Genomic DNA, 14,677 nt, shown 5'->3' with positions numbered 1-14,677 from the left:
CCATTCCCACATCTCCCTTATGCCACCAGTAGAATTCTTCTATCTGCATGCTGAGGCTCATTAATTCAACTGACATCTACCACTTTTTTACTTGGATTAGTTCTAGTAGTGAGTCAGTTTCATCATCTCGCTCAGCTGGCAGACACCAAAGTGTTTGTGTTAACAGAAGTGAGCAGCTCAGATGGAAGTGGTTCTTTTGATTGACCTCTACCCACTTACAGCATGTGAAACTACCTTGGGGACCTTAAGCATGGTCTGTCAGAACATATGGCTATCAACCACCAGTCCACTGGGCTTCTGGGCTCTGCCTTTTGGAGATATTTTCATACATTATCCAGTCATTTTCCCACATTTTACATTGAAATTGTTTATTAAAATGTGCATTCACACTGTGGTCAAAGCACACATGCTGCAACATGTGATTTAATGTAAAGCCCTGAAGAATTACATTTACATAGCCACAGTAATCTATTTCAAAACCATATTTCCCTAAATAAACATATCATTTTCTATCTTTTTAATAAATATATACCTTTTACCTTTGATGTAGTAAATAGCATTCAAAATAATATTCTCCTAGAACCACTGTTTTTCCACCTCAGACACTATTAATAGATATGTTAATTTACTAATAACACACCTATTAGAACCACAATTCAGTGACCATTTTAACCCCAATGATATCATCATTGTATGAAACACTGTGATCCATTATGGTCTCATTAATATTTAATTTTCCAGAGGAATCATTAGTTCATTAGTACCAACAAGCCAATTTTTGCTCAAGCTGAAAAAGCTTATGAATAAATCATGCCATGTTTAGATAGGAAAAACAGGTCAATGGCTACAGAACTCACATTTCCAAAACCAGAACCTTCCCTACAGCGTAGCTTTGGGGAAACATGCTTCATTTGACAGCATACTTTTTATAAGAAGATCCTCTCAGTAAGCACTGCATCAAAACAATCAGTCCATTGAACGGTATGATAAGACACTGAATTTTCCATACTCTGGATGTTCTATCTAAGAAGACCCCATCTATTGCTTTAGTCATTTATCTGAAATTTTATATTAAAATTTCATTAAAAATAGAAAGTCACATTTTTTAAAAATGGATTATTCTAAATCAATAGTGTGTATACTCTCACAAGTCATACTTGTTCCTTCAAACATGTTGTATTACTGTGGGTAACTCCTGCCCTAGACAACCGCTGCAAAATGAGACATTTTTGTGTTACATGCTAATATAGTTGAAGACTTTCTCTGACCCAAGTTCGGGCACAGCATACTGAACCATGTTGTATGAGCTATGTCTCTGCAGTAGAAATGTGACAGAAGAGATATGTTCCATTTAATATAGATGATGAAAGCTTTTGATAGTTTTCTTGGTTATTTTGGACGGGGAATGTTTTAGATATTCTTGAAATAAAAGGTAAAAAAAAGTCTAAATAGCAATTATAAATTAAAACCAATAGCAACCTTTATTTACATAGTCTAAAAAACAGATGCAAGCAATTACTACATTAGACATTCAGATTCTGAACATCACTATTAACACGTTTGTAGCAGGCCAAGCTACTGTTGCATTCTTCACGGAGCTGAGATCACTAATTTCCAACACTTTTCTTTTTCCAGCGAAGCCACCTCAGAGCTCTCACCAGTGCTACTTGTCCCATGAGGAATGTGATCGTAAAGTTACGTTTATACCAATCTCTTGGATTCCAAAGCCAGGAAAACAACCAGCACACAGAACAAGAACAGGAAAAAGGTACACAATTATATTAAAATACCCTTTGGCATTGAAAAATGACAATTCAGTGTTGACCTACACCTTCCATTCTTTGTGGTTACACTTCTAACTAAATAAGAAAATATCTCTGTATGAACAGATTGCACATGAAAGATATGGCTACAGCTATTCAAACTTTACCTGTAAAAAAAAGTTAGGAGATGGATAATTTTATGATTAATTGCATTTGAAATCATGTAAGATAAAGTAAGTGGAACCAAATTTCATGTTTTAGCAGGTCATCAAGCTATCTGTAAGAACTTACGTACTGCCAGTGCTGTACTGCAGGTAAGATTTGTGCACACATGAAGATGCATGTATTGAAAAGGATATAACTGCTTATCTCTGAAGGGAGAAAAAATCATACTCCAAAGCCTAGTTATATAACCCAATACAAGAAACATTTTGTTTCTAAAGCAGTATCTTAACTACGATGCCTTTAGTATTGCCAAAGTTAGTCATCTTGCATGCATGACTTGTAGAATCAATTCAAAATATACCCATTTTTAATCTCTGGGAATTTGCTTCAAATTCGTGCCCCTATTACGAACTAATTTAATCATTTCCTTCAGGTTTCCATCAAGGATCCCTCCCCTGCTTTGTAAAATTCTGCACAAGGAACTATTAAATATGTTTATGGTAGAAGTAACAGGGAATATTACATTACACCTGGAATTTAGGTCTTCTTTCAGATCTCTGTTAGAAACCTAGCATGTACAGATTAACTTAAACCTGAGATATTAACCTCTCAGTAAGGATGGCAGCCAAAATCACACTGACAAGAAGCACTGAGCTACCCCCTAAAATGTCATGTTAAATCAAAATATCACGCTAACACTGCAACTGTTTCTTTTCCCCTGTCATGTCTCATTTCCTATGCCCTTCTTGATTTTTTTTAAACTAGACTATTTCCAGTCTCAGTACCCTGAACTATATTCATAGTGTCTATGCACAGTCATTGTCTCAATTCTACCTAAAGTTTAGAAGTTTAAATATTTCAGCAGCCAGTTTTCAGGCCAGCTGGCATCTCTGCAAAAGAGCTATGCTGAGTGCATTAAAAAATCTTTATGAATGTGACCCCTTGAAGATCAGAATGCTTCTAAGCTCCACTGCTTTCACGGCTGTGCATTTCCACTTTGAAACTACAGCACAGCTGCCCAGCTGATTTTAGAACAAAGCAAAACCAAGGAATATTTAGAAGAAGAGCCTGAATGATATTACCTAGAAGATGGGACACTAGCCTGAGCTGACTACAGCAATGGCCTCTGATGGTCAATTCTAAGATAAACTATTTGCTTGATCAATCATTAGTTAATATACCATAGGCAATTTGAACAGCAATCCTTTTATCAAAAATGATGCATTTTTTTAACCTTTCCGTATTTTCATGCTGTTCAGTTGTGTTTTTTTTTTTTTTGCCTCCCTCCGAAGATGTGTCTGCTTCTTGCAGTAAAACTGCAAATTGTTCTTACAGTATAACATTATATTATATGCACAATATGTACAACTCTAAATCACATTTTATTGTAGGTCAATTACAGTTGCAGTAGAATTCTCCTTTATGTTACATGATCAGGAACCCAAGAACACTTGGGACCTTGGAGCCCAATCATCTTTCAACCCAATAAAAAAACAAAAATAAGTTCTGATTTCACGCACAGTGGGCAGCGCAACTGTAACTGGATTAAGTACTGTCCTCTTTCTGCTTCCTTGTATCTAGCTCTTCACCAAGCGTGCACAGCTACTTGCAGGGTGGTAATGTGAATTTGCAAGTCATTTCTCAGTTGTTTCAGATCCCCAATCCAGTTTATCAAGTTGTTGTACAAACAGTGACACATAAAAAGCAGCAGATTTGAGGAGACTGGGTGGCTGTGGGCTTACCCAACTGTAGCCAAAGTTCTATTCAGGATGAGTGCAGGGGATCATTTTACTAAGGCTTCACCACACAAAAAACTCCCAAACACAAAGCCAGTCAATTTCACTTTGACCATAAACTTGCAAAATAATAAAAACAAATAAGAATACTAATTATTACTCTTACTAAATGATTTTCCCTTGAGACAAGTGATATTTACTAGATCAGTAAATCCTTACTTAATTTAGGAGTTAACTAGAGTATGTTATACAGAAATTTCAATTGTTTTACTCATACATTTATCAGTTTCAGTTGGCAGCACAAAAATATCCATCCCATAAGGCGAAAAACTTGAGGGCCTGATATTGTCTCTCTGCAGTTTCAGGAAGGAATGACACCAGGTTCCATTCTCCACAAAATCAACAATGAACAGTGGAAGAACTCAAATGATAATGCAAATTTCTGTCAAATGCTAATAATAGCATTAAAAAAATTATAAATGAGAGTTTTATAACTTTTTAAGTTTGATCCTATGCTTTTTGGCTAGACTACAACCTGCTCGAGCAGAAGGTGTCCCTCCCCATGGCAGGGGGGTTGGAACTAGATTTTAAGGTCCCTTCCAACCCAAACCATTCTATGATTTTGTGATCTTACAGTCAACATAAATACCATCTACATACCTGTTATAATGCATATGCTTTCTAAAATTTTTACTTAGAAAGTCCTTGTAAAAGTCAGCCATTTCTTCTGCATTCAGTGTTGCTTTTTGACCTGAAAATAAGTTTTGGCATAAGAATGTGAAGATGATCTTCATATTAAAATACTGGGTTTAGATTCAGGAGAGCTAGGTCTGACTCCTTGCTTTTACAGGGTTCTTGTGTAACCTTGAATATGTTATTACGCTTTTGTCTTTTAACCTTTTAAAATTTTTCAAGGGAACGCAGCAGATTAAAAGCCACTGATCATTTTGAAACTGACACGGTAACTCTTAAGCCCTTGTAACTTGTGAAAGTGATGATGTTTAACAGGTCTTATATTACTAGGGAACTTATCAAAAAAAGATAATTGATCTAGGAGTATCTATCCTTTGATTAACATTAATTTCTCATAGGTCCAAAGTCTAAACAACACCAGTAAGAGCACTTAGTAACTTATGTTTCCATGTCTAAAGTAAGTCTGTAAGTACAGAAAAAACACTACTTGTGACTGTCAAGATATTTTCGAAGGTACAATTTTTTTCTGTTACCGTTGGTAAATTTAAAGTAACTTATACCAAAAAGCATGTGTTCTGAGATGTCACATTTATTAATGATACGGTAGACAATTCTTTTGTGAAGTATGAGAGTATGCGTCTGACTTTGAATATGCCATTCACATAGAGTAGAAAATAAGAGGAGATGTATTCTCTCCACAGTACATGAAATGCACGTCTGTAGCTATTCCACAGAATAGCATCCACAGAACCAGTAAATATTCTTAATTCTAATTCCTGTGCAAACTTTCTGGCACACTTCCAGTGTTTGGTGGTCAGCTTTGAATGTCCCAGGGAACGTGGATGTGATGAGAGAAAAAACTGTAAGATTCAACTTTTGGTACTGTTCCAAAACACATTTTAAAGCACCTGAGACTGACTATTGAAATGTGTATTATTGATCAATATCATCATGATCAGTATCATTTGTCAATATTTAAAGATATACAGTGGATTTACATACTATGGGATAAATTCATCATAATAGTATTTGAAGGCTGCCTACTTAACAGCTATAGTTAATTTGTTTCTTCATAATGGTAGCAGCAAACTGAAGATTCTCTTATATAATTTTTTTCGAACTACACATGTATATAGATTTTACTTTTATTTATATATATGCACATGCACGCAGTTGTGTTGTAGAACACAAAGAGCTATCCAACACGTGCAGCCAATAATTTTATTATAAGGGATGTACAAGCTTTTTTTTTTTTAATCCTAGAAATTAAAGAACAGAACAGCAATATAAAATAAGCTTTTTCTTAACAACAGGAGTTAATTTGTTTTTCAACCACACGCTAATCACTGGGATGAACAGAAGAGAAACATAATGGTCTGCAATGTATAGAAAATCACAGCAGATGCTTTACTGAAGTCAAATAAATCATTATTCTATAAACAAAGTGTTCAAACTAATACTACAATGGCCAGCTCACTGTATAACGAAAGCATCTTGTTTCCTATTTCACATTAGGAATAAGTGAGGCAAGTATTTTACAGCAACTGTGATCAGGCAAAGAAGGTCAGAGAACAGCTGTTGTTTTCTTAGTAGCTGTCTTACTCTCCCCTCAAGGAAAAATACTGTATTAACTGAATACACAATGGACCTGAATGAAGAGTATGAATTTATCTGCCAAACCGTAACATGCACTTGAGACAAATACTCTGTATGTTTAGCTTAGCTCGCTCACCAGGTTAAGGAGATGTGAAAGATGAAAACCCATTCCTCCTGATAGTGAAAAATTATTAAAATTATTTGATTAAGATTTTAGCATGTTCCTTTATGGTAGGCACGGAAGAATTAGAGGATGAACAGTGCAAGAGAAGATCTCACCCCCCAAATGCATGTTCCCAAAAAGCACTTCCAAATCCTGCTCTGAAGAATTATTTGTGACAGAACGCAAAAAGCACAAACTAACAATACTGAGAGTTAAACAAAATTCAAAACACATCCCGAACTGTACACGGCGATCCCACTAACCTGTTTCATCTCTCAGTGCCAGACCTTTGGCTTTCAGTCTTGAATAAATAAATTCTTCTTTCTCCTAAAACACGTTTTTCCACATTAGAATTTGAGGTACTCGTACCTTAAAGTTAGCCATTGTTTTTAAATCACGTAACAACTTAGTGCCCAATACCGTCTGATATTCACTTAGATCCTGCTAGCTGCATGCATCAATTGATTCATGCAAACACTCTGCTGAAACACATGCAACTTATTTTTGGACTAAAGGTATAACTGAGCTTTGGTATTGTTTGGTTAGATCCAAACCTTAAGTTTACAAAAGATGTACAACCCAGTTAGTCCCCACAGTTTAACCGAGAATTTCTGCATACAGAAAAAACACTCAGACTTAGAAATTGAAGTCACTTACATGAAAACAGAGTAATTCCCTTTACATAATTTTTTCAAGATTAATAAGCAGTTCTATGGAATTAAAATTAAAAAAAAAATTCATTTCCCCTCCCCAAGATCTTCACAAGTTTTGGGAGGATATCATGATCGAAGACCATCAGAAATAACAGTGAATTCTGAACCATTATTCTTCTTCCAACAAAATTCAGTGTCTCCTAACCAATAGTGCAATCAGAAAAAAGGCAGACCACAACTAAACATGTTCCTGCTTTCAGCTTAGCCAGGCAACAGGGCATGGCCTTTTATTTACCCTTAGTGATTACATCTAATTTCTCTCCCGTAACAGAGCAAGAAAATCTGCAGCGTCATTTTCAACAGCAGCTCCAGTCACACACAGGCTGTGCATGCAAGGTGGCTACAGCCTGATGCTTTCAGTGCACGGTACGAAAAAACAGAGGGCAAATATCACTAGATAGCAACTGAATACATGGGATCTGTAGTTTTGTAAGAGACTTGGAGGTTAATATTGCAAACAGTGACAAAACATCATTTCCAGGTAGATACTGCACATCTTAAAAAAAATATGTAAGAAGAGTAAAAGATAATAAACGATTGTAGGCAGAACTGAATACTAGAAATCGCGGGTTTTTGGTGACTACATGAGATAGCCAGGCAGCGCAGGAGGCACAGCTGAAGGTTACCTCCTGCCCAGCCACCCAAACCCTCTTAAAACCGAGGATCACCGCCCAAACTCGCAGCCTGCCAGCGCCGCCCAGCGGCCCCGCTCACCTGCTGGAAGGCGGCGTTCTGCTGCGCCCAGAAGCGCTGGTTCCAGGCCTGGGCGTCCTGCCGGGCCTCCCGCAGGCGCCGCTCCAGGGCGGACTCGTCCCGCGGCACATGGAAGATGACGGGCCGCAGGTTGGACAGCCGGTCGGGGGGCCCGATCCAGTCGTGGCGGGAGTGCGGCGGCGGGCGGAAACCCGGGCCCTTGAAAACACGGACGGGGCTCGTTATTAGGAGCACTTCAGCTGCGTTTTTGTGGACATTACATCTCGAAACAACCTCTATAACCCCGTACAGCCGTGCAACAGTCTCCACACAGCCTTAAAACGTGTAATTGTAACGCATCCAGAAGTTACACGCCTTTGCTTACCTCGACTGAAATTCGCGATACATTTAAATTTTGCCTTTACGTAGAAATCTATCCCATAGAGGACACCTTCAACTCTTTCCCCAACAGCCATAAATCACGATTTTAAGGACTTCCCCGCGTTTGTCTTTTTGTACCACAGATGCTCCAGGACGCTCGCTGGCAGGACCCGGTCCGTGTGCCAGCCCCCCCGGTGCCTGTCAGCTGCTTCCCAGGCTCTGCTCCGGGGCAGGGGGCTCCCCCCCTCCAGCTGGGGAATCATTTTGCCCCCTTTGCCCTTCACCCCTCACCCCCTCAGCGTCCAACAAGCACCTCCCGGACAGCCGGGGGGCACCGCGGGCTCTCATTCCGCCTCCCCCCAGCCCCACCGCGGTCTCCCCCCGGCCCTTCCCTTCCCCTCCTTCCCCTCACAGCCTCCCCGGGCGGCTGCGGGCTGGGGATTTACCGCTCCGCCGCCCGAGGAGGAGGAGGAGGAGGAGGAGGAGCAGCGGCGGCAGCAGCTCCCCCCCGCCGCCCTCAGCGCCCGCCCGGCCCTGGCGGCCGCCATCTCGCGCAGGGGCAGGGCTGGAGGCGGTGCTGCGGGAAGGGGCCGTGGCCTTCAGCCCTCCTCCTCCTCCTCCTCCTCCTCCTCCCTCGCTGCCGCCGCCGTGGCGCAGCGCCGCGCCGGGCCGCGGGTGCCTCAGCCGGGGCGGGTGAGGAGGTGGAGGGTTGGGCCGGGAGGGGAGCGCTGCGCTGCAGAGCTCGGTTGCCCCCCTCCCCCGGCACCTCCCGGAGCGGGCGGGGAAGGGAGGGAGGAGCGGGGCAGGAGCACGGAGGGCCGCGGTGAGGCCTCGGCAGCGGGCCGGGAGGAGCGGGGGAGGCTCGGTAGGGGGGTGAAGCCCCGCTGGCCGCAGGGGTTTTAAGGCGGCCGCAGCGCCCAGGTGCTGGGTGGGGGCTGATCGCGGGTCTCCTGTCCTTGCAGTTCGTCTGACGGCGGCCGGGAGAGGAGAATGGACATGGGGAACCAACACCCATCCATCAAACGGTTGCACGAAATCCAGAAGGAGGTGAAGGAGATCGAACAGCAGGTGGTTGTCTTCAGCGGTTTGTCCACCGACCGGGATTACAAGAAGCTGGAGCGGTCGCTCACCAAGCAGCTTTTTGAAATCGATTCCGTAGACACCGAGGGGAAAGGGGACATCCAGCAAGCCAGGAAGCGAGCTGCTCAGGAGACCGAGAGGCTGCTGAAGGAGCTGGAGCAAAACGCCAACCATCCGCGCAGACTGGAGATTGAGGCGATATTCAAGGAGGCGCAGGCACTTGTGGAGCGCGAGATTACGCCTTTCTACAAAGGGGGCAACTGCATCAACGATGAGTTTGAAGAAGGCATTCAGGACATCATTCTGAGGCTTACCCAGGTGAAAACCGGAGGGAAAGTTTCTTTACGCAAAGCGAGATATCGCACGCTGACCAAAGTATGTGCTGTTCAGGAGATTATAGAAAGCTGCGTGAAGCAGCAACTCTCCCTGCCACTCTCTAATGATGCGCATCCTTCTGTCTCCAAAATTAACTCTGTAATGTGTGAGGTGAACAAAGCGAGAGGAACTCTTATTGCGCTTCTAATGGGAGTGAGTAGTAATGATACCTGCAGGCATTTATCCTGTGTGCTTACAGGCCTTATTGCTGATTTGGATGCTTTAGATGTCTGTGGTCGCACGGAAATAAGAAATTACAGAAAGGAAGTAGTGGAAGAGATCAATAAATTGCAAAAATACCTGGACTTGGAAGAAGAAGCAAATTCTACGCATGCTTATGATTTGGCACAAAATCAATCCATTCTAAAAATCGAAGAGATCCGCAAGAAAATGAAGGAAGTTAATTCTTTACTTTTAAAAACAGAGAATGCTTCTGATTTGTATTTGGGATCCAAAGCAGAACTGCAGGGATTAATTGCCCAGTTAGATGAAGTGAGTCCAGGAAAAAACCCTTGTATTAGAGAAGCCAGGAGAAGAGCAGTCATAGAAGTGCAAGCTCTCATAACGTACATTGACTTAAAGGAAGCACTCGGAAAAAGGCAAATGTATCCAGAGCAAACTGCTGCAGAACCTCAGTCGCACAGAGCGGTTTGGACTGTTCTTGGAAGCTTGTCTCAAATTCAGCAGGAGGTGATTTCATTTGATGGAAACAGAACAGATAAAAATTACATGAGACTGGAAGAACTCCTTACAAAACAACTTCTTGCACTTGATGCTGTTGATCCGCAAGGTGATGAGCGGTGTAAGGCTGCCAGGAAGCAAGCAGTAAAGCTGGCACAGAATATTCTTTACTACCTGGACATGAAAACAGATGAGTGGGAATATTGAAACAGCCATGGTCTAACATAAGATAACATTTTTTTTTCCTTTGGCACTTTATCTAGACTGAAAGTTTCAGTGGCAGCACATAATAAAAGCTGTGTGTTGTATGCTTGCTTAAATCACGGAGGTTGCATAAAATGTTGACTTGGCTATATGTGTGCTCTCCCACACAGTCACCCATTTGCCATGGCAACTGTCAGTACACCAGCAATTCTGGTCACTGCTATAAGCAAAGAAATGTTCTCTGAAGGAGCAGCTTAATAGTTGATCACATGGCTTTTTTTTGTTTTCCTGTTTTCATTTTGATAACCTTGTGCAGTGTTCAGAAAATGCAGATTTGTCAAAGATGCAGAAAACTCCTTATGGTGCAGTACTGGCAGAACTATTTACAAAAGATGGGACACCAAAATTAGTGTTAAAGCATGAAGCTCTCTCCAGCAACTTCATAGCAGTCTGGATGTACTCTTAATGTGCTGTTATGATGGAAAGTATTAAATGCCAAAGAACCTGCTGGCTTTTGGTTTGTACTTGATGTATTCCATCCATCACACCTTTCTGGTTGTTTAGATCTCTTTAGATTTCTTACGTAACAGAACTATAATGACAACTTCAAATTAGCATTTACATAGGCATAGCCACTTAGGCCTATTTTTTTGTAAGACCTGAGACCTATGATTTACAAAAACGTGTATTCTGCTGGTGGAACCTCTTTTTTGCTTTAAACTACTGAGACTTGAGAGGAAAGTCTGTGGATATGTACTGACCAGATAAATTGGATTTTGAGGATTTCACACTGCCATCCATAAGTACCTGAAAACTGCACTGAACTTGACTTAGTGGCTACTTCTGTGTCTTTTTAAATTCTGCTGTTTTATCTGTTTTTGACTTGTCTTTTCACATTTGATGAGAACAGAATTCACTTTGAAATGAATGAACATTTTGAAATTATTTTTATAAAATTAGGTAGCTAGCTCTAAAGGTGTCCCTAATGATGTAAATGTGTGCTATATATTTCATACTGCTCAGGTGTGGCTTCAGGCATGTCTTAGAAAAAACTCATGGCATATGTCTCTCCTTGCAATTCACTGCTTTATTGATTTAGTAACTTCATAAATAAGCTTGATTGTACTATTTTATGTACCTGCCTTTATTTGTGGCTGCTAGCACCAATCACATTTCTACTATAGCGTGTTTTTTGGCATTTTTTTTGAGCATGGCATTAAATTGAATTGATATATAGAGATATATTTAATTATGAAAACTTTGCACTTAGCTCTTTCATGTTGAATTAATGAATTGTTGTTCTGTAAGTGACAATTTGCACCACTTTAAGGAGTAAAAACCATTTTGGATGTTAAACTATAAAAAAAAATAATATATATTTTTAACTGATTAAAAAGACAATACTATCTGTGAGAGACAAGTGCCTTTATGACACCACTAACTTGCACCACCATATGTAGATACAGAAGCTGCTTACTGGCGGCTTGATGCATTTGTAATCTTTACAAACTGGATTTATTGTATACATAGTTCTACTATATCTGAAATTAATGTAGTACAATATGTGAGAATAGTTCTATAGAGTCCTGAGAGTAAGTATCAGATATGGGAAAAATAGATTCTCTTTAAAAATGACTTTATTTATTTAAAAATAAATACGGAGACTGGAGACTTCTGTGCCTATTACTAAAAGAAGAGAATATGCGTACTCTGTAATGTGCTTTCAGTTGTTGATGAAAGGCTGTGTAACTTCAGAGAGTGAATGTATTTTGTTTCTGATTGTACACGTGATTTATTTGCAATTTACTTGCCAAAAACAATCTATTTTTTCAATTAAGTACAGTACCTAAGGCACAGTTTGACAATGCCAGAACGTTTGCTGGAAGATTCTCCCCGCTTCTTCAGAGATATTAACCTGTTGAATTTATCTGTCCTTACCTCAAAAAACCATTTCCCCTAGGTAAAATTCCAATCTGTATTTATATAGTACATGGCTAACCCAGAGAATTAATATTTTAAACCCAAATTATTTTACTCATTTCAAGATTTCTACATGTTTGAGCTGCGACTTCTAAATTATACTTAAGGCTTTAGGAAATATAAGAATTTGAAAGTGCGATGATGTTACTCATTTTTCTTTTGTACTGCTGTCAGGTCTGCAGTGGTTACCTGTAGGTTGTTTGACAATTCAGTGTCTGTTCTTTGGAGGTTACATGTAGCTTTATAAATGTTTGAAGTTCTTATGTAAAAGTGAGTAAGTATAGTTTTCAGATGTGTTCTCTTAAATTTGCTTGTCTTTAAGCTTTTCTGAATAGAAAGTTAAGCCTGCATCTCTGAAAAGGCAAATGTTTAAGGTTAGCTTAACTTTGATTAACTGAGTAGAATTCAGTAGCAAGATATCGTGTGAAATAAGTTTTTTTTTTTTTTTCCATCATTCTGTAATCTAATCAATTGACTACTTAAATTTTATGGTAAAATGCTCATTTGGAATGGGATTAATTCACAGTTTTTGCATGAATGAAAACTAAATGTGCTTAAAAAAAAAAAAGGCAGACATTTCTCAAAATCTTGCTTTTGTGCTGAAGAATGTAGTTACACTGGTTTTTATATCCAAAGATTGAGGAACACACGACTTTTCCTTTCAATGTGGTAGGCTAAAATAATCAGCAAAATGTAAATGGACCAAATTGCAAAAGCTTGTGTTTTAGTACTGTACTGAAATATAATAACTTTTCTGTGTGCTGTGTAATCTATCTTAGAGCAAAATAAACGAGTGGATATTTTGGGGAGGTAATCATACATCATGATTTCTATTTGTTAATTGTATTTCTTTTTGAGATTTTTTTTTGTTGTTGCTATTTCAATGTTTGTTGTTTATCTCTCAAAGGAGTTTTTCTGTGTTACCAGTTTGGAGACTTTCATGACGTATGGTTCCTACTTTTTCAACTTAATAGAAATTATTGTACATGCTCCTATGGTGTATATGTCTTGACTTATTGCTGTGTAGGATATGGCATTTGTATATACAAATTCAAGATTAAATATTGCAGTGTTGTATTCCTTATTATTAATAAAAATGTTACTACCTTTTACTAGATATTCATTTGAATGTTATGCCCTGCTGCCTTTATTTATTTCTGAATGTGAGTTATCAGAATGTAAATGATTTTTGTCTTAGAAAAAGTATTTTAATTAAATATATAAACATAAAACTCTCTTTTTTCCTCCTTTAAGAGTTTGCTTTTTCATTGCTGTATTTAGGAAAATAAAGTTATTTGTGTGGAAACCACTCCTACCTCTACTTCCTAAATCTGGTGTCTTCTGGTTTTCCCCGCATTCAGCCCTGTATTACAATAATTACACCAGTTGGTGCTTGCTTTCTTCCTTCAGTGATAGCCTTGCACACTTCTGGGCTTTAGAAGTTAAACTAATCTTATTCTGAGCTGTATAGATGAGGCATGTTCACATGATTGTCCTGATGGCTCAGTATGTTTTCTTAGGATGCAGTAAGCCAAGTTATCAGCTCACTGCTGCTGGAAATCAGTACTTCTATTTCTGCTCAGAAAGCTGCTGCCTGTGTGCTGTTCCTGCTGCTTGGCCAACTCCTATGGTCTGATTTAATGCAATAAAACAGGAGAAAAAAAGTGCAAAAACGGGGAAGGGAAAATACAGCTTTTATGTCTTTTGTGAATCAAATTGGCTTGTAGAAAAGCCTGAATGTGGGCCAGAGCTACTGTAAATTGAATGGGTGGTTCACGCGGTTACAGGTTAGGGAACAAATGCTAAGTGTTTGAATAGCAGTAAGCCATTAGATCAACCTGCATAGATCAATCTCTGCAGGGGAAAGAAGGAGAGAAGGTGGCACTGTCAACTCCTACAGATCAGTAAGAATGTGCTGCCTTAGTAATGGAATATGGTGAAGGCAATACAAATGAATCATATATGGAACACAAATCAGTTGCTTTCAAGTGCTCTTTCATGTTGCACGGTAACGGTTTGTGCAATAAAAGCCATAAGTGGTCATGCAGAAGTACTATATGCAGTAAGTTCTTATCCAGAAAACATCAGATATGAATAAGGTTTATAAAGATAGAATGTGCCTGTATGTAACAATCCAACCTATCTTCTTTCTCTCCCTTTTAATAATATACCTTATTTAAGAGAAATACATTCTTCAAAGACTAGTAAAGCATTTGGGCAATGGCCCTAGGTGTTGCTCGGCTGACCTGTTTGTCTCCATCAGCTTTTTACTTGTGAAAGGAGAAAATTTGCCTTGCTGAGAATTCTTTGTTTTAGACATGCAGATTTAGGTACCCAAAATGGTTTAGCTGGAAAAACGGTGGCATCTCTCTATCTTATTTCCATATAGGCGTATCCTCTCCTTTGGAAAATTCTCAGCTGAGAACTTAAAGAAGTACTTTGGTAGTGAACTCA

General features: G+C 39.5%; 2 protein-coding genes across 3 annotated transcripts; one reads left to right on the top strand and one right to left on the bottom strand.

Moving 5' to 3' along the window:
- Nucleotides 1–1,458: 1,458 nt before the first annotated feature.
- On the bottom strand, nt 1,459–8,476 carry COA8 (cytochrome c oxidase assembly factor 8). Its single transcript, XM_084288060.1, has 5 exons — nt 8,350–8,476; nt 7,544–7,741; nt 6,380–6,443; nt 4,325–4,415; nt 1,459–1,713 (listed from the first exon to the last, which is right to left on the bottom strand). The coding sequence occupies exons 1-5, from the start codon at nt 8,449–8,451 to the stop codon at nt 1,608–1,610; spliced, it is 561 nt and encodes a 186-aa protein (XP_084144186.1). The 5' UTR covers nt 8,452–8,476; the 3' UTR covers nt 1,459–1,607.
- Nucleotides 8,477–8,556: 80 nt separating this feature from the next.
- On the top strand, nt 8,557–13,460 carry BAG5 (BAG cochaperone 5). 2 transcript variants are annotated; one of them, XM_084288059.1, is made up of 2 exons: nt 8,557–8,596; nt 8,866–13,460. In XM_084288059.1, exon 2 carries the CDS (start codon nt 8,894–8,896, stop codon nt 10,244–10,246), a length of 1,353 nt encoding a protein of 450 aa, XP_084144185.1. In that variant the 5' UTR covers nt 8,557–8,596; nt 8,866–8,893; the 3' UTR covers nt 10,247–13,460. The 2 variants fall into 2 exon arrangements, with proteins under 2 accessions (XP_084144185.1, XP_084144184.1); XM_084288058.1 differs by lacking the exon at nt 8,557–8,596 and adding an exon at nt 8,713–8,768.
- The last annotated feature ends 1,217 nt before the right edge of the window (nt 13,461–14,677 follow it).

The sequence above is a fragment of the Netta rufina genome (genome assembly GCF_964035555.1).
Source record: "Netta rufina genome assembly, chromosome: 5".
NCBI lineage: Eukaryota > Metazoa > Chordata > Aves > Anseriformes > Anatidae > Netta > Netta rufina.
Note: the sequence above shows the minus strand (reverse complement) of the source record. Positions and strands in the feature narration are given on the sequence as shown.